The 16,624-nt window shown below is 37.2% G+C and overlaps 8 protein-coding genes across 8 annotated transcripts; all 8 read left to right on the top strand.

Annotated features, from left to right (window-relative positions):
* Nucleotides 1-97: 97 nt before the first annotated feature.
* Nucleotides 98-1,247, top strand: B0P05DRAFT_585895 (GDSL lipase/esterase; the record flags this gene model as incomplete). The annotated part of the gene is made up of 6 exons (XM_051582477.1): nucleotides 98-279; nucleotides 323-347; nucleotides 396-503; nucleotides 554-763; nucleotides 814-1,109; nucleotides 1,154-1,247. The coding sequence occupies 6 exons, from the start codon at nucleotides 98-100 to the stop codon at nucleotides 1,245-1,247; spliced, it is 915 nt and encodes a 304-aa protein (XP_051436410.1).
* Nucleotides 1,248-3,926: 2,679 nt separating this feature from the next.
* B0P05DRAFT_578567 (major facilitator superfamily domain-containing protein) lies at nucleotides 3,927-4,997 on the top strand (the record flags this gene model as incomplete). The annotated part of the gene is made up of 3 exons (XM_051581867.1): nucleotides 3,927-4,134; nucleotides 4,190-4,606; nucleotides 4,657-4,997. 3 exons carry the CDS (start codon nucleotides 3,927-3,929, stop codon nucleotides 4,995-4,997), a joined length of 966 nt encoding a protein of 321 aa, XP_051436411.1.
* Nucleotides 4,998-5,118: 121 nt separating this feature from the next.
* On the top strand, nucleotides 5,119-6,411 carry B0P05DRAFT_536284 (uncharacterized protein). The gene is made up of 2 exons (XM_051577555.1): nucleotides 5,119-6,339; nucleotides 6,389-6,411. The coding sequence occupies exon 1, from the start codon at nucleotides 5,510-5,512 to the stop codon at nucleotides 6,206-6,208; it is 699 nt and encodes a 232-aa protein (XP_051436412.1). The 5' UTR covers nucleotides 5,119-5,509; the 3' UTR covers nucleotides 6,209-6,339; nucleotides 6,389-6,411.
* Nucleotides 6,232-7,855, top strand: B0P05DRAFT_578568 (uncharacterized protein; the record flags this gene model as incomplete). The annotated part of the gene is made up of 5 exons (XM_051581868.1): nucleotides 6,232-6,327; nucleotides 6,389-6,654; nucleotides 6,728-7,022; nucleotides 7,072-7,579; nucleotides 7,632-7,855. The coding sequence occupies 5 exons, from the start codon at nucleotides 6,232-6,234 to the stop codon at nucleotides 7,853-7,855; spliced, it is 1,389 nt and encodes a 462-aa protein (XP_051436413.1).
* A 276-nt stretch (nucleotides 7,856-8,131) lies between these two features.
* B0P05DRAFT_536293 (uncharacterized protein) lies at nucleotides 8,132-9,819 on the top strand. The gene is made up of 6 exons (XM_051577556.1): nucleotides 8,132-8,264; nucleotides 8,307-8,321; nucleotides 8,362-8,406; nucleotides 8,458-8,647; nucleotides 8,692-8,803; nucleotides 8,845-9,819. The coding sequence occupies exons 1-6, from the start codon at nucleotides 8,199-8,201 to the stop codon at nucleotides 9,668-9,670; spliced, it is 1,254 nt and encodes a 417-aa protein (XP_051436414.1). The 5' UTR covers nucleotides 8,132-8,198; the 3' UTR covers nucleotides 9,671-9,819.
* A 1,793-nt stretch (nucleotides 9,820-11,612) lies between these two features.
* Nucleotides 11,613-13,097, top strand: B0P05DRAFT_536297 (uncharacterized protein; the record flags this gene model as incomplete). The annotated part of the gene is made up of 1 exon (XM_051577557.1): nucleotides 11,613-13,097. A coding segment is annotated over exon 1 (1,214 nt), but the record flags the coding sequence as incomplete, so codon positions are not given.
* Nucleotides 13,098-13,189: 92 nt separating this feature from the next.
* Nucleotides 13,190-13,570, top strand: B0P05DRAFT_449650 (Carboxylesterase; the record flags this gene model as incomplete). The annotated part of the gene is made up of 1 exon (XM_051573869.1): nucleotides 13,190-13,570. A coding segment is annotated over one exon (381 nt), but the record flags the coding sequence as incomplete, so codon positions are not given.
* Nucleotides 13,571-13,979: 409 nt separating this feature from the next.
* B0P05DRAFT_578570 (Alpha/Beta hydrolase protein) lies at nucleotides 13,980-15,118 on the top strand (the record flags this gene model as incomplete). The annotated part of the gene is made up of 2 exons (XM_051581869.1): nucleotides 13,980-15,020; nucleotides 15,086-15,118. 2 exons carry the CDS (start codon nucleotides 13,980-13,982, stop codon nucleotides 15,116-15,118), a joined length of 1,074 nt encoding a protein of 357 aa, XP_051436417.1.
* Between the last annotated feature and the right edge of the window lie 1,506 nt (nucleotides 15,119-16,624).

Raw genomic sequence — 16,624 nt, forward strand, 5'->3', positions numbered from 1 at the left:
AAAGTGTGTTGCAGTATTGGGTCATATTATACAAGCTAACACTCAAGAAAATAATATAAATACAGTTGTTCTTGCCTTCTTCTCTGTATTCTCAATCATGCGTCTTCTTTCTCAAGTCTTGGTATTGGCTGCCTGTCAAACACTCTTTGCTACTGCTCAACCCATTGAAAAGCGAGCAACCAAATTTACTTCGCTTTTTGCCTTTGGTGACTCTTACACGGACAATAGATCACTGGATGACTTTTATCAATCAGGATCAACGCATGTTAGCAAAGAAAGGTGTGTGTATACCGTTGTAGCTGTATCTAACAACTATCTGTAGCGCTCAATTGGCTGGAGCTAGTTATGTAAGTTTCTTGATGTCATTTATATTCTTAATGTTTTTTTTTATTTAGTTGGGTCGTGCTGCAGATCGTGCTCTTTGGGTAGAAAATCTGGTGCTTGACAAATACACTGGTGCGGACCTTTATGATTTTGCCCGTGCAGGTGCAACAGCCAACAATGTAAGCTAGATAGTATGCCAAACAATAGCATAATATAACACATTCAACAGAAATTGATTTACAGAAACATCCCAGACATGGACACTCAAGTCAATACGTTTAAGAAATCGGATGTTGCAAGCAAGAGCAAGTCCAATGCTATTCATTTCTTGTGGATTGGTGTTAATGATATTAATCTTCTTTGGGGAAAATATCAAGATGATACCAGTGAAAGAAGACAAACGCTCGATGGTATTGTCAACACGATCAAAAATGATTTGGTATGTTTATTGTCTATAGATCAAACATAGTCTCATTTTTTAATTTATAGGACATCGTTAAGAATGCTGGTGCTAAAAATATTGTTCTAATGGGCCTAATTCCCTTGCAAGAGGTCCCCATGTATTACAAGAGTTATTACAATGATAGCTCTAGAGAAAAATTAAAGCAATTGATCTTGAGCTATAACAGCAAACTTAAGACACTCACTGAAGAGTTTGCTTCCAAGAACAAGGGCACAAAGATTTTGTTCTTTGACTCGTATGTACAATTCTACAAAATGTTTGACTCAAGTACAATTGCAAACAACCGATTCGTTAACTGCAACAAAGCAAAAAACTGCGACAAGTAAATATAGATTTCAATATTAGATTTTAATCCATCTTACATAGCTATATTTGGTGGGATGAGCTTCATCCAAGTGGGGCCACTCACAAAAAGATCTCTGAAACTGTTTACAACAAAATTACTGAGGCAGGCTGGTAATCTTTTGATTATGTATTTGAACTTTTGAGATAAAATGCACATACTCTTTTTATTGTGATTCTCATAAGTTCAAGAAACTTGCATTATAAAGAGAAAGATCGACACTATGTTTTTTCACAGGAATTAACTTTGAAAATTTAAGAGAATCAAATTTCTTTACAATTGTTGTCGGCTGCCTTTATATTGAACATGTGTATCTTTGTAAAGAGTATATATTCATAATCTTTGTCTGAACAAAGCAAGAGAATGAAGAACTAGAGAAAAGAAAGTTCTTTGTTTCTCTAATGTAGAGAGAACATTGAAACTTTAATCAAGCAAGGGGTCCTGTTGCATTTTCTCGGTACCACGCAGCGCAATCATTTCTCATAAAGTAACGTCAAAAAGCAGCTTGTAAAGACCTGTGAAAGTTTATATTTTACTCCGCTTGCGGTGAAAAAAATTTGGCTTGGTCCGCTTCGCCATAGAGAAGGTGTTATCATGCCAATAAATTGTTTTCAGTCTATATTCTAATACTACGTTTTCATATTATTTCTGCTAAGTGTTTTCAGGTGATCATTTCAAATAAAGGTGACTCAATGGAATATATAAGGAGAAGAAGAGTCTGATGAGAATTTATAAACTATAACAGTTGGAACGAAAGACAAAATGGTATAAGTGAAGTGAAAGGATCATATCTGAAGAACTTCCTCATATACCATGTTATTTGTGTGATGGCCTTGAATGTTCAAGGTTTTTGACTTTTCATCACCCAGTAAGAGACGACATGTTGATCAGTCCGGGTCTTCTGGACCTGAAGTAGTTTTTCTGTACTAAACATAGAAGATCCAAAGTTAACTATGTAACTAGCTGTCACCGTGGTAAGAGCAAGAATGAGGCATCTGAAGCTACAGTGTCTGTTTATCGTTATATAGTTTTTCTTTATGGTTTCATTCATCATTCATCAATAAAAACTGGTTGGAATATACAGAGACTTTGCTGCTACTTAAAACTTGCTTGTCTCTGAAATAGGTTTGCTACTAGTCTGTTAGGACTGGATCTGCTTTCACTTTATGGCTGCGTATCCATAAAGATGTCTATAACAGCGTACATATTCAATGTTTATTGCTCTTCATGATATGCAGTCCTTTGATAATATCAATATGATGATTACTATAACTATCAATGTATTTATGTAGCCAATGAAGAAATTAATTGTGACTGAGTTGTTGATGGCACATCAATTCCAAAGATATTCAAAGCATACCAAAAAGATGCACTTGAATTTTGTAAAGTAAATGACGGTAAGCTGATCATGAAGCAGCATTTAAACGAGCTTCTGTAAGTATCTGGATAAACCAATCACGTAATAATGTTTGTCAACTAAACACGACATGATTAGTTCTCTTTCTGGTGTTCTTCTGCTTGAGAAGAATAAAGCCATGTCACCTCTCATGAACAAGCACTTGAACAAAGATATCTTGAACAAGACTTATAGCGATATAATTGACAGTTTGCCCTTTGTGAAGTCTCCTATGTCTCTTGGAAAAGATATAAAAAATGTTTATTTGAACATGTGCTCTTGCGATCATATAGTGATTACCGTGTTTCTTTTTCTGTGTTCTTGCCAATCACTATTGATCAAATAGTTGCTTTGGCTACTTACCTTGACAGACTGGCATCAGTATATACCATTTATATAACTGGATGCTTTAAGCCACTTGATGGTGGCATCAAGAAGTGCTCCTCCCTTCCTTTTGATATTCTTTTGAACTCACTCCATGAGCCATTAAAGAAGAGCAAAAGTTTGTAAATGTATATTTGTATCAAAACAAAAAGCGTTTCATTTTGGATTCCTGTAAATGAAAGATAATCTCGGGTAAATCTTTGCAGCTTCTACATTTAGTAATAAATGCACCAAAAACCCTCGGATACGTGGGGATCTCGCTAAATAGGACTTAGTTTTTCTTCTTATTAAGGTAGGTTTAGAAATCTTGGGAGCATTCATTACTAAATTTAGAAGGTTACAAAATCGTACCGACTCCTTCCAACTTGAACTTGAGAACACCTCTCATAATTTTATTTTTTAACTTTCCTTTTTGTTCTTCTTTCTCTCTCACACTGCTTCTTACTGCGCATATCTATAAACTTTTTTTTGATCATGTTTAAAGATAATCAAGACGATAGATCACAAAACAGTCTTGAAGAAGACATGAAAACAGTCGAATGCAGTGAGCAAATCGAAGAAAATTATCCAGCAGTCCTAGAATCTGCACCATTTCCAGCCCTGGGTTCATTAGAAGAGATCACACAAACAATGTCTCGAGTGAGAACAAATCAAACGCAAAAAAGCATAAATGAAAAACTTGAACCTGATCAAGAAAATGAACAAATACCATTTAAACAAGTACCGTATCACACAGATGGTATCCGTAATCCAGGTTGGCTGACAGTTTTGTCTTGTTTTCTTGTCAATTTCTTTGTTTTTGGTACGACCTTTGCTTGGGGAAACTATCAAAAACTGTAAGTTATCCTCTCATCTTTTCCAGAAAACTCATTTTGTCTAGATATACCGATCAAGTCTATGCTGGTCAAACAGACTTGTTAAAAATTGCATTTGTAGGTACTTCTGCATCTGCTTTACTACTCGCATTGGGTATGTTTATCACACCTGTCATTCAGCGACTTGGGTTTCGAAAGACAATGGCTATTGGCACAATTCTAGCTCCTCTGGCTTTAATTTTAGCTAGTTTTGCTACTGAACTTTGGCATGTGTATCTTTCACAAGGTATCTTATTTGGTATTGGATCTGCTTTTGTATTTTCTCCTTCAGTCACACTTCCTTCTCAATGGTTTACTCATAAACGAGCTGTTGCAACAGGCATCGCTGTGAGTGGTTCAGGTTTTGGAGGTAAAATTATACATATTGATTCTGTTAAGTTGCATGTCCTAATCTTCACAACAAGGTGTCTGTTTGTCTCCTATGACACAAAGATTAATTGCGAATCTAGGCTATCGTAACGCACTTCGTATTCAAGGTGCCTTTGGATTCGGATTATTGTGTATTTCCACTGCTTTAGCTACCTCTCGTTACCGTCCACCAAAAAACGGCAAGAACAAATGGTACCATGTCTATGACCGTTCCTTGATCTCTCGTCGATTTTTGTTATTGTTGGCTTTTAGTTTCTTTGTCCCATTTGGGTATGTAGCACCTTTCTTTCTGGCTCCGCAGTATGTGGGACATATTGGATTGGACGCTTCTGCAGGTGCAGCTATGATCTCCGTCATGTCGGCGGCAAATGCTATTTGTCGTATTACATTAGGTTATCTTGCAGATCGTTTTGGTCGATTCAATACTATGTTTGCATGCACCTTTTTAGCAGGTAATTATCCATAGATAAGCTGCCTAGATTCATATTCAAAAAAAAATTAGGCTTTTTTACCATGGTTCTCTGGCAATTTGCTTCTAATTATGCTATATTTGCAGTATACTGTATCTTCTATGGACTCACAGCTGGTGGTTTTGTATCACTGTTACCTGTTACAACGGCTGATATTGTGGGTGTCGAGAACATTCAAAAGGGGCTTGGCATGGCCTATATGACTACCGTCATTGGTAACTTGCTAGGCACACCTATCATTGGCCTCTTATTGAAATCATATGGCTGGACTGCTGCTATACAATTTGCAGGTGCCATGTCTGTCATTTCTGCTGCTTTCATGTTGATTCTTCGATTGACTGTTTCTAGAGGTAAACTTCTGATTAAAGTATAACACTTGCATCATGCCATTATGTAATTTCAGCGGTACTTGTAATATCATACAACAAAAACATGCATTTTTTTTTATATTTATAAATTCCTTTTTTTTTTTTTTTTTCTTTTTCTTTTTCATTCTCGAAACCCTATGAGTTCAGACGCTTTTTCAAAAACTTTAGAGAGTAAGCCTCGACACTCGTATATTTCTCACTTGCAACAAGAACACAATACGACAGCTTCTTCAGTGGGAGGTTCAACAGTAAATAGACTGTCGCGCGTTTTCGAAGCCTCTGGTCATCTTGAACACCCCACCTACAAACCAAAACCAACGCCTCCTTCTAAACCTCCGTCTTTAAGACCTCCTTCTGTTATAAACTCAACAGCCACATCAGAAATAGATCAAACATCACTTGCTTTTCATGATATTCGAGCCAGATTTCAACAAGATACCGTAAGTTGATTTATTTTCTATTGTCCACTCATGCATCTTAGTCAACCTATCGACCTCCATTACCTCTTAAACCCTCCATGACAGGACCACCTTCAAAACCGGAAAAAATCATCATTGCAACAAAGACAGGACCACCTGCTTTACCCGACAAGCCCAAACTGAATCATCGATACAATCATCGCCCGTCCGTGGAGACAGAACCGTCCAAAGCACGCTACAGCTTTGCCTCTTCTTCTTCCATGTTGCCTATTCCTTCCATGATCACACGCACAGCTACTGGTAATGGTAGTGTGATGAGCAGCACTTCTACGTCTTCACAAACCTCGAATTCAACACATTCAAAACGAGGTTGGCATATTAGCAATTGGTTCTTTAACCAACAACAGCAACAACAACAACAACAACAATTGGATCATGAAAATCTTAAGAATTCAATTAAACGATCTGATTCTGTTGTCTATAGTGACACTCCATCGCTGGATAGTTCAGTTTCACCTCAAACAACAGGTCACCGTACTTCAAAGCGTACAAAAGTCATCCAGGAACTCTTAGAGACAGAAAAAGCGTATCAGAAAGACATGGCATTAGTAAAGGAAATTTATCTGGAGGGCGCTTATCAGACAGGATTTTCAAAATCAGATATTCGTTCCTTGTTTTCGAATTTGGCTGATATTGTTGAATTCGAAACAACTTTTGTTACTGTGTTAGAACAAGCATGTCAACTAGACTCTGTAGGCACTTGTTTTCGAGAGACGGTAAGATGGCACACGTCATAAACAAGCTAAGATATGGGAATTAGATGCATTCGATCGACAGTATCTATAGTGACTATTGTAAACGACATGAAGATGCCGTATTAAAGCTACAAGAATTAGAATTACAACCTGAAGTGCAAGTCTTTTTAAATGTAAAGTATCCATAAATGTCTATAGGTTCTCGGCTAATGGACTTGTTAGCATTGTAAAGAACAAATTCAAGGCAAAACAACCAGTTGGGATCTTGGCAGTTTATTGATTAAACCAGTACAGCGTGTACTTAAATACCCATTGTTACTTCGAGAGATATTGACATTGACTCCGCCTACACATGATGATCATGATGACCTATCAGCCGCTGTAAAAGAAATTCAAGAAGTAGCCGATAATATCAACGAAATCAAGCGTAGAAAAGACATTGTTGAGAAGATTGTAGGGGATAAGAAAAAGACAGAGATCAATGTTGTGTAATGTATGATAAACAAGGTGATAGACACTAACCTATAATAGTCATGGCATCAATAAGCGATTAACAAGAAGAGCACAAAAGATCAAACAGGCAACAGGATTTGCAGCCGAACCAACGCATGATTTATTGTTTGAAGCCTTGTATGAAAAGTTTGAGGAACAACAAGAACTAGTACGTCAATTAGCTCGGGATGTGCAAGGGTGGGTTCGCCATGTCAAAGTTGGATTTGAGAATCTTCAACAACTTGCCTGTAGTATGGAATCCCTGTATACTTCATGGGGCGGTGTTCGTGTCAAGAGTAGACAGGCTGTTCAGAATTTCAGTAAAATGGCAGCGTATTTATCGACCAATTTAGCCCGAGAATTGGTAAAATGAAGCATGATATGGTGTATGGACTGACCATATGCATATATAGGACAATGATGTACGTGGTTATGTCTACAGTCGCATTGATGATTTCCTCAGAGTGTTTGAAAATCCAACTCAAGTGATTAACAAGAGAGCCATGAAGATGATTGATTATGACCGTGTACGAGATATGAAACTCAAGGGAGATATACCAGATAAAGCATTACAAGAATCAGCCGATGCGTATGTCTCTATCAATGGTCAATTAGTAGACGAACTACCAAAATTCTTTGCATTGACAGCACAGTATTTTGATATTCTGATTGGAGGCATTGCTCTTGTTCAGCTCAAATTCAATGGACTCATGCACCGAGAATGGGTTAAATTAGTAGAACAGCATTTAGGCCTACAGGCTGCTACATCCTATCAAAGTATGATAGCAGCACACTTAGACCAGTTTGAAAAATTAGAAGAAATGACACACAATATCACTCTGTTGAATAGAAATCGATATTCTATGAGTAATTCATCGAGTTCTTCATTGTTATTACGGACATATTCATTGAATGATAGTGGTAAACTCAGCGGGTTACATGTCCTAATGTTAATTTATTTTTTTCTTGTTAGATTCTATGCGTACAAGCCATGCTATGATGAATGAAGAATTTGAATGTGTGTTGCTCTATGATTTTGAGGCAGATGAAGAAGATCAATTGAATGTCAAACAAGGTACTGTGCTTCGAATAAGTCAAGATCCAGACTATTTGGATCAAGATTGGTGGTATGGAACAACACTGGATGGTCAAACTAAGTCTGGTTGGGTTCCTATTACTTATTGCAAGAAATTGTGACTACCTTCCCTTGTAAAAAACTATAATAACCTGTATATACTTTACATACCATTTAATAACAGATCTTTCTAGAATAAAGCAAGTAAAAAATTTTTTTTTTTTTATCTATCCTATATTATTTCCACTTACTTGACTAGCCCATCTGTAGTATATCTATCTATCTATCTATCTATATATCATATAAGTCATATAAGTCATAAAATAGCTTTATTGATACAAATGACAGTAATCTATTTCTTTATTGTTCTCCAAGTGATTTGAACGGTGTTTAAATTTAAATTTTGATTGTTAAAATGTGTTTCCTGCACTTTCTAGCTTTTTCTCTTTATTTTTCTTTGTTGACATGCTTGAAGATCTCTACAAAGTATTGGGATTAAAGAGCTCAGCTTCTGTAGAAGAAGTAAAAAAGGTAAATGATCTACAGTTGATCAAGTGCTCATCCTATTCATAGGCTTATCGTCTTTTGGTAATATAACAAGAATCACACGAGAGACTAATAAAACTAGGCTAAAGAATACCATCCTGATAAAAACAAAGATGGTGCTGAAAAGGTAAGCAATAGACAAAATCACATAACACTCAATGACCCCCTCCCCTCATAGTTTAAAGAAATCAGTAATGCCTATAGTATCTTGGTAGATCCAGAAAGACGAAAAGAATACCTTTCAAAAAAGAGTACAGAAATGCCATCCCATCATTCAAGTTATCCTTTTCCTATGGATCCATTCGGTGCCTTTGGATTCAACTTTAGCTATACAAGAGAGACACCAAGACCACGTCCTGAGCCACCAAGTAAGTTGTGTTCAGTACAACATATCAACTCATATACACTGTAGAATCATCCTACAACATTCGCTCTTCATGCAGACTCACATTGGAAGATATATTTCAAGGATCTAAACTTTCATTCAGCTATAGAGAAACCATTGATTGTCAAACATGCCATGGGTAAGTGCCATACCTATTGATGTAGACTGATGATAAGTTAGTGATCATCAACACTTGAAACGATTCAAGACATGCGAACATTGTGGAGGTAAAGGCACAACAACCAAAGCAGCCAACCATAGTCGAAAGATACCATCTCATATCCGTTGTTCATTCTGCCTTGGTCGTGGTAGTCAGAAATACTATATCAACTGTAAAGGATGCAACAATACAAAATACGTGGATCGTAAAGTAAGCATGAAAGTCCCTAAAGGTGTTCATTCTGGACATGCCCTTCAACTTAAAAACAAGGGTAATTTGATGCCAGATGGAAAGACAAGAGGCAGTGTGATTTTCCGTGTAGAAGAACAACGTCATCCTGTCTTTGTTCGTCGAGGAGATCATCTGTATATCACTGTCAAGATTAGCTTAAAAGAAGCTTTGTTGGGATTCAAAAACAAGGTGATATGTACACATCTGGATGGTCGTACCATGACAGCTACTCAGATCATGGGAGAGACCATTAAGCCTGGCTCACAGAAGGTGATTAAAGGGGAAGGTATGCCTATCTTTGGTAGTCAAAATGAAGCCCGCGGTGATCTCTACATCAATTTCCATGTTGAGTTTCCTGATACAATTCAAATACCCAAAACAAGAGAAGCTAAAGTGGCCATTGATGACTTATTTGAGACTGAACAAGAAAGAGAAGCCAAAGAGAATGCCATTGTGATTGATGATGAAGACGAAAGACCAGGCAGTAGTGAAAATAATGTCATTTCTATAGAAGATAATGATAAACAACAGCCAGAAACAACAAATATATTAGAAAATGTTCCTGAAAAGGTAATGAACACTGTTATAGATCAGCTTCTTTATTCATCATCATGATGACATAGGCCAATCCATTAGAACAAGAAAGTGAAGATGAATTATACGATGATGCTATGCAAGGTGAAGAAGAGGAAGAAGAGGAAGAGGAAGAGGAAATATTTGGAGGCTTTGATAGACTTCCTAGCTTTTTCAACATGTTCTTTTAAGTATTTTTGCATAAGAAACGGAGTCTAAAATAAACATCGTGCAAACATAAATTACAATTCAATAAAACTTTTTTTTTTTTTTTTTTTTTACTTTTTTACTTTTTTCTTTATGGATAAAGAACTGCAACAAAAAGAAGAACTTGATAAGTCTAGTCATATTGAAGGAGAAGAGACAAGAAAAGGCTCTGCAAGTTCAGCCCATAGTAGTCACAGTGGACCTTCATTCACTCAACGTCTGATTGAACGTGGTGTTGCTGTTCCTAGTTCATTCTCAAACTGGGACAAGGTTCGTTCTCCAGAAGAACCCTCTTCTTCACCTGGTTCTTATGATTTTGATTCGTATTATGGTATGTCACCTTTTATAACCCCTTCTTTTTCAACAGCAGCACAAGCAGCCAGTGAAGCACAAGATGGACTCTATCGATCTTTACGACATCGCTATGAGCGTGAGAAGACAGTCTCTTCTACAGGTGTCAATAGTGCGCGTGTGTTCAGTGAAGATGATGAGGACCTGATGTTACAAAAGACAAACAGTGGTAGTACAGCCAGTTGGAATCCAAGTTCCGTTGATTCAGCACAGACAAAGAAATTCAACAAACGAGCTGAAGACAGTGATATTGAATTATCAGACGATGAAGATCATGCTGAGGCATCACAAGACAATCGACTCTCTGTTCTTTTGCCATTGAATCAAAGAGCATCACGTCGTTCTCGGTCACCTTTATCCTTTCCACCTACCAATGCATCCCCAACACATGTCAAAAAGAACGGCTTTTTTGATCCAAAAGCAGCTCAAGATTACCTCAGCATGTTAAGATCCCCTGATGATACGCCTAAACAACATTCAGCTCATGTTGAAAAACTCAAGCGTCTCTTGACCACTTTACCACCATCACCATCATCACCATCATCACTAACACCACCACCACCACCACTACCACTACCATCACCACCTCAACAAGAGCAGCCTAAACCACTACCGAGACCTCCTCGTCAACATTTACTTCATACCCCAGTATTTCAAGTGATCAATGCCAATACAGTCAAAGATCGCTATCTGTTCTTGTTTAGTGATCTCTTACTGATCTGTAAACCCATCATGGACGAGAACATCATTGTCAGTACATCCAAACGCAACAGCATGACGGAAAAGAACAGGTATCGATTTAGGCCGAATGAACACTCTCTTTTTCAAGTCAAGAATATTGTTCAACTTGGCCAATTGACACTCTATCTGTCAAAAGAAGATACTTCCCATAAACCTCAATCGGTAATTGAAATGGATTCAGAAGGTCGGCCCATCTTGCCTCCAGCACGCAAGATCCACCCTCTCTTGGCCTCTGCTTTACGCAAATTTGAGACAGATGCAAATCTGGGCATTCAGTATCTGATCGATAAGGGCGTCCTGACCAATGATCCGATGAGTATTGCCAATTTCTTGTTCAAGACGCCTGATCTGAATCGACGTCAACTGGGCTATTATCTGTCAGATGCGAAACACAGTGATGTCTATGATGCCTTTTTAGAGTGTTTCCGTATGGTGGGACTTCGTATGGATGAAGCATTGCGTATCTTGCTGACCACATTTCGATTACCGAGTCATTGGGAAGCACTGGAATATTTGATTGAACGGTTTGCTAAGAAATGGCATGATGCCAATCAAAATGTGATCAAGTTCCATGAAGATATGGTAGTCAAAGTTGTGGTGGCCATGCTTTTCTTGAATGCAGAGTATTGGTTTGATGCTACATCTGAAAAGGATGTGTTCTGGTATGCTCGTGAATTGAAAGAACGTCAAGATCGTCAAGCCAAAAGAAAGATGAGTGTGATTGACTATAGAAATGTACAGCCTGTCTTGACAGGCAATCCAACAGATCACCGACAAAGTGTGGCTATTGAACCATTGCATTATATCATGTCTGTCAGGGCTAAAGGAGACAGCCCTCCTAGCCTAGAAGACTTTCTAGAGCGCTGGAATTATTATGACCAGTATCATTTGGTACCACGTGAATTTATGGAGGAAATGTATAGATCGATTAAAGAAGAACGATTGGAAACAGGCTGGGATAACAAAGCCAATCGTTGTATATCCCCACCTACCATACCAGAAGATGATGAACAAGTCGTCTCTCCTTCTATTCCACAACAACATCAACAAGATGTGGTCATTACTGTCATACCACATCGATTGCCTAGTCGACTCACTAAGGGATATCCTTCTGACCCTATTACGATCTGTATTCCTGCTCCAGATAAGGGTCTTCAAATCAAGCTAAGAGGACAGGATCTTGTGTTTGAACCGAACGTGCTTGATTTCTCTCATTCTTGTATCCAGACATTTACTATCACAGGCAACACACTAGGCAGAACCTCTTTGATGTTTATCAAGACAGGAGATAATGCAGGTAACTACGTGAGTCCTACACTTCCAAGGACCAAGAGCGTGATTGTGGAAAGACCCTTCATGCGCTATACTTTTCAAGTGGGTTTTAAGCACATGGATTCCTCAAGTGCTGATAAAGAAACGGAAAAAAACAAAATGTTGATGGAAGAAGAACAAGGGATTCGAAAGAAAGAAGCAAGTACGAGTGTCAAATCAGTCAATAAATCAAGGTCTGCTACAAGAAGAGGCAGAGAAGAAAAAGAGCATCAAAATGATGATGATGAGGAAGAAGAAGAAGAGGATAGAAAACACCTTGTGAACCGTAAATATACATTTAGTGTAGAGACAGAAGAAGAACGGATTCAATGGATCGAAGCACTTAAGCAAGCCAGTGGACAAGTGAATGATCAGAGAAATGAAAAAGTCATTCAACAAATGCAAGAACAGAGCTCAGAGGCCCATGTTGCTTTACAAGTCCTTAAAGAAGTCTTGTTGGCTGATGAACTCAAGAAAGGAACACTACCTCTCCGTTCAAATGAAAATACCTCAGTAAATGAAATCACCAGTGCCACATTAAGTCAAATTGAAGACAGACATAACAGAACTATGCGATTATTATTGCCAGCAAAAAAGAAACCAATAGAAGATGACCGTAGTTCTATTATCACAACAAGCACAACAGCATCTACTAGCACAACAGCCAATGTGGTTACTAAAAGGGGTCATGAAATAGTCAAATTAGTCGTACAGAACTCAATGGTCCCTCTCGTCTTAGGGTTCCTCAAAAGTCAAATTCCATAAGGAGTAAAAAAAATTGTCATTGGTCCGGTTTCTTTTTCAGTTATGTGCGTGTGTGTGTGTGTGTGTACAAAAGTGTGTGCGTATCTATATCGAGTTAACTAAAAAAGAAAAGGAAAAATTGATAAAAGAAAATATAAATTCATTTTTTTTTATTTTTTTTCTTTCTAAATTATTATTATTATTGTTATGGAAGAAGAGTTGCAACTTGAATTAACTTATACTGAAAAGATTCAAACTTCTTCTGGCATCATTCAAGGCCTTAAGGATGAAGCCAATGAGATCGAAGTATTCTTGGGTATCCCTTATGCTGAACCACCTGTAGGTTCACTCCGTCATAAACCCACAGTAGAGATAAACACTCCTAATGAAGAACGATTGTGTGTTGAACATGCACCAGCCGCACCTCAGACACAAATGCCATTTGACACTTTAATGTGTGTTCAAATTGACCATCAAGCCGAAGATTGTCTCTATTTAAACATTTGGACACCTGATACAATTAAAGATAAGAAACGGCCTGTCATTGTCTGGATACATCCCGGTGCTTGTATGAGGTTTGTCTGTTTACTATGCTCTAGTTATATATGTGTATTTACTTTTTTATGTAGTGGAAGTTCAAGTCAACCTTTTTGGGATGGTACCAACTTGTCTAGAAACGATGCTATCATTGTCAGCTTCAATTATAGATTAGGTGCTTTAGGCTGGATGTCAATGGATCATCTCTCACCTGATCTAAAGGGCACAGCCAATTTGGGTTTATTAGATCAAATAGGTAGAGTTTAGTGTGTTCTATAGAAACGCATACTCACTGTTCTTCTAGCTGCATTTAGATGGATAAAAAAGAACATTGCCCAATTTGGTGGGGATCCTAACAATATTACTGCATTTGGTTCTTCAGCAGGAGGTAAGAAAACACCTCTATGATAAACTCACCTAACCCCTTGCTTTTCTTTTCGTAGCTGTATGTATTCTGGGTATGGTTTTAGCCCCTAATACAGGCGGTTTATTTCAACGTGCTGTATTACAATCACCACCTATGTTTATGTGCAGTTCAAAGAAATGGGCAGAAACCAAAGGTGAAATCTTTGTCCGTTCGCTGGGTTTAGATACTTCTGATTTAGCGAACGATTTAGAATCTGTCGAGATCGAGACTTATTTGGAAACACAAACCTTCATGACCACTTGGCCTAATTTCCTGGAAGGATTGGCTCCTGTGGGTCTAAGTGAAGATGGCCACATCTTACCCACTACGCTCATTGAACACTTCTTCAACCACCCATTACCTAAAGGACACGAACATCTCGAGATCATGGTTGGCTATACCCGTGACGAATTTAACTTTTTTTTCCCCTTTTTGCCTAATTTCCAAGACATGGATGATTCCATGTTTGTACGTGGATACTTTACACATATCTTTGGTCACAAAAACGCGCGCCGAGCATATGAGTTGTACAAACAAGAAATTGTACCTCCCATGTCGCCACCATCTGAAGTGACACGATATATGTGCTCAGACGTGATGTGTCGAATCTCTACTCTCTTAACAGCCGAAAACCTGTCGCTTCAGGGCCATAAAGTTTGGCTTTATGAATGGGATTATGAGTCCAACGATGTTCAGAATGTAATCAAGGCAGCCCATATGGTAGATTCTGTCTTTTCTTGGGATAATCTAGCTTACTGGACAGACAATCCATTCTTGGGTCCCGGTGATGAGTATGAAAGAGACCGTATTGCTAAACAGATCTCTTTGGCCATAATTAATTTTGCAAGAAAAGGTGATCCTAACCATGATGGTATTCCCGAATGGCCATTGTATATTCAAGATAAGGACGTACGAGACAGAAATGCAATGGTGTTTGATAGAGAAATTCGTGTAGAACACAATTTGTATGATACTGGGTTACAATTATGGAAGACAGTTTTGAAAGATTATGTAAAATGTACACAATTCCCCATCAAACCTACTCGACGCGTCAGTAGTAAAGAAAGTTTATCTTCACCTGAGGAAGCATTACAGGTAATACAAAGTTTAGATTTTATGCAAATAGTAGTTTAACCCTATTTTTTTTTTTTTTTTTGTAGAACAAGAAGCGTAAATTAGAACATACTGAATAATCTTATTTTTTTTTTTTTGCCCCTCCCTCCTTCTCCGTCTTGTGTAATATGCTCCTAAATATAATTTATTATGATGGACATTATGTAAAAAAAACAAACAAACAAAGCTGCTTTGCAACCAACTCCTCTCTTTTATCATTTATGCACAATAAATTGCTTCTAAAAAAAATGAAACTCTATGCTTTTTTTTTTTTTTAGCTCATATGTCTATTTTTAAGTTGACAAATAACTTTCTAATGTGTCAAATCAATATTTTTTTTTTCATCACAATGCCTGAAAAAACTCATAATACACCGGCTGATGATATACTCAGAACCTACTTCTGAAACCAGTTTCCTAATGGCGCTGTTAAAGAAGTGTCTTATGTTTACAAATCAGACGAGGCAGGCAAATATCTTAATGTTGATTTGAATATTGGTTGGCAACTCAAAATTACCAATTCAAAGCCCCTTAAAAAATAGGATTACTGTGAATCATGTGTACTACAAGGCCTGCCTTGGTTCTGTCTACTGTGGTGAGAAGAATTGTAAGGCATACAATGTGGATAAGAGGACTTGTCGAATGATCTCTATATAAATCTAAAAATACAAACGATAAAGGAGGAAGCACAAATTGTGTATAAGTTTCTGTGTGTATGAGCATATATGATTTTTTGCAGACTTTATCATGATCTGTTTAAATATATGCATTATAATAGATAAAATATAATTTTATAATGGAATAAACATGATGGAAAATCATAGGTAGTTATATTCAACATATACTATTTTGTGAAGTAGCCCATCCGCTGAATGATATCATGTCATCTAAAAAATATTTTATGTGATCAACTACTATAAAGCATAATATATTTTGGACATATAAGTAAAATATTATAAAAGACACTATGATAGTATTAAAGCATGTGAATATTGATCATGAAGACCGTTCAGAATGTTGTGTAATAATCAAAGTCCACTGTTCCTAATATTATGTGAAACATAGTTTGAAAAAAAATATAAACATTCCCTGACTATACCTTTGCGCAGAGGTAACTGTTGGGTGGTTTGTGTAACAGTTGTATTATTATACAAATAACAGTATATTATGAAAGAATACAAAGAATATCTGAAGTTATACTGAATACTCGAAACAAAAAATTGTAAAAAACAAAAAATAAATCCTCTGGATAACTCTTCTAGCTGAGGGTAGTACGATTAATTTTTGTTCCTATCACGTACATAGTTACTATAAATTAAAAAAAAAAAAAAAGTAATACTTTTAAAAGGTCAGGTTTTCTTGCTTCGTCTTCACTAAAGCTAATTGCATCTTTGGAGATGATTAAGCACTTTTCTGCCCATACAGTACTATTCAATGTCTTCCAATACATTGACCTAACTATTGAAGAAGTCTTGTCACTTAGAACAACAAGCAAAGGCTGGAGATCAAAACGATTGATTACCTCCAAGCATTTTTCAAATGATCGCTTCATTAATGCTTCTGTAACATTCAGTTGAATCTCTAAAA

Source organism: Gilbertella persicaria, assembly GCF_025201335.1.
Source record: "Gilbertella persicaria strain CBS 190.32 chromosome Unknown B0P05scaffold_13, whole genome shotgun sequence".
Classification (NCBI taxonomy): domain Eukaryota; kingdom Fungi; phylum Mucoromycota; class Mucoromycetes; order Mucorales; family Choanephoraceae; genus Gilbertella; species Gilbertella persicaria.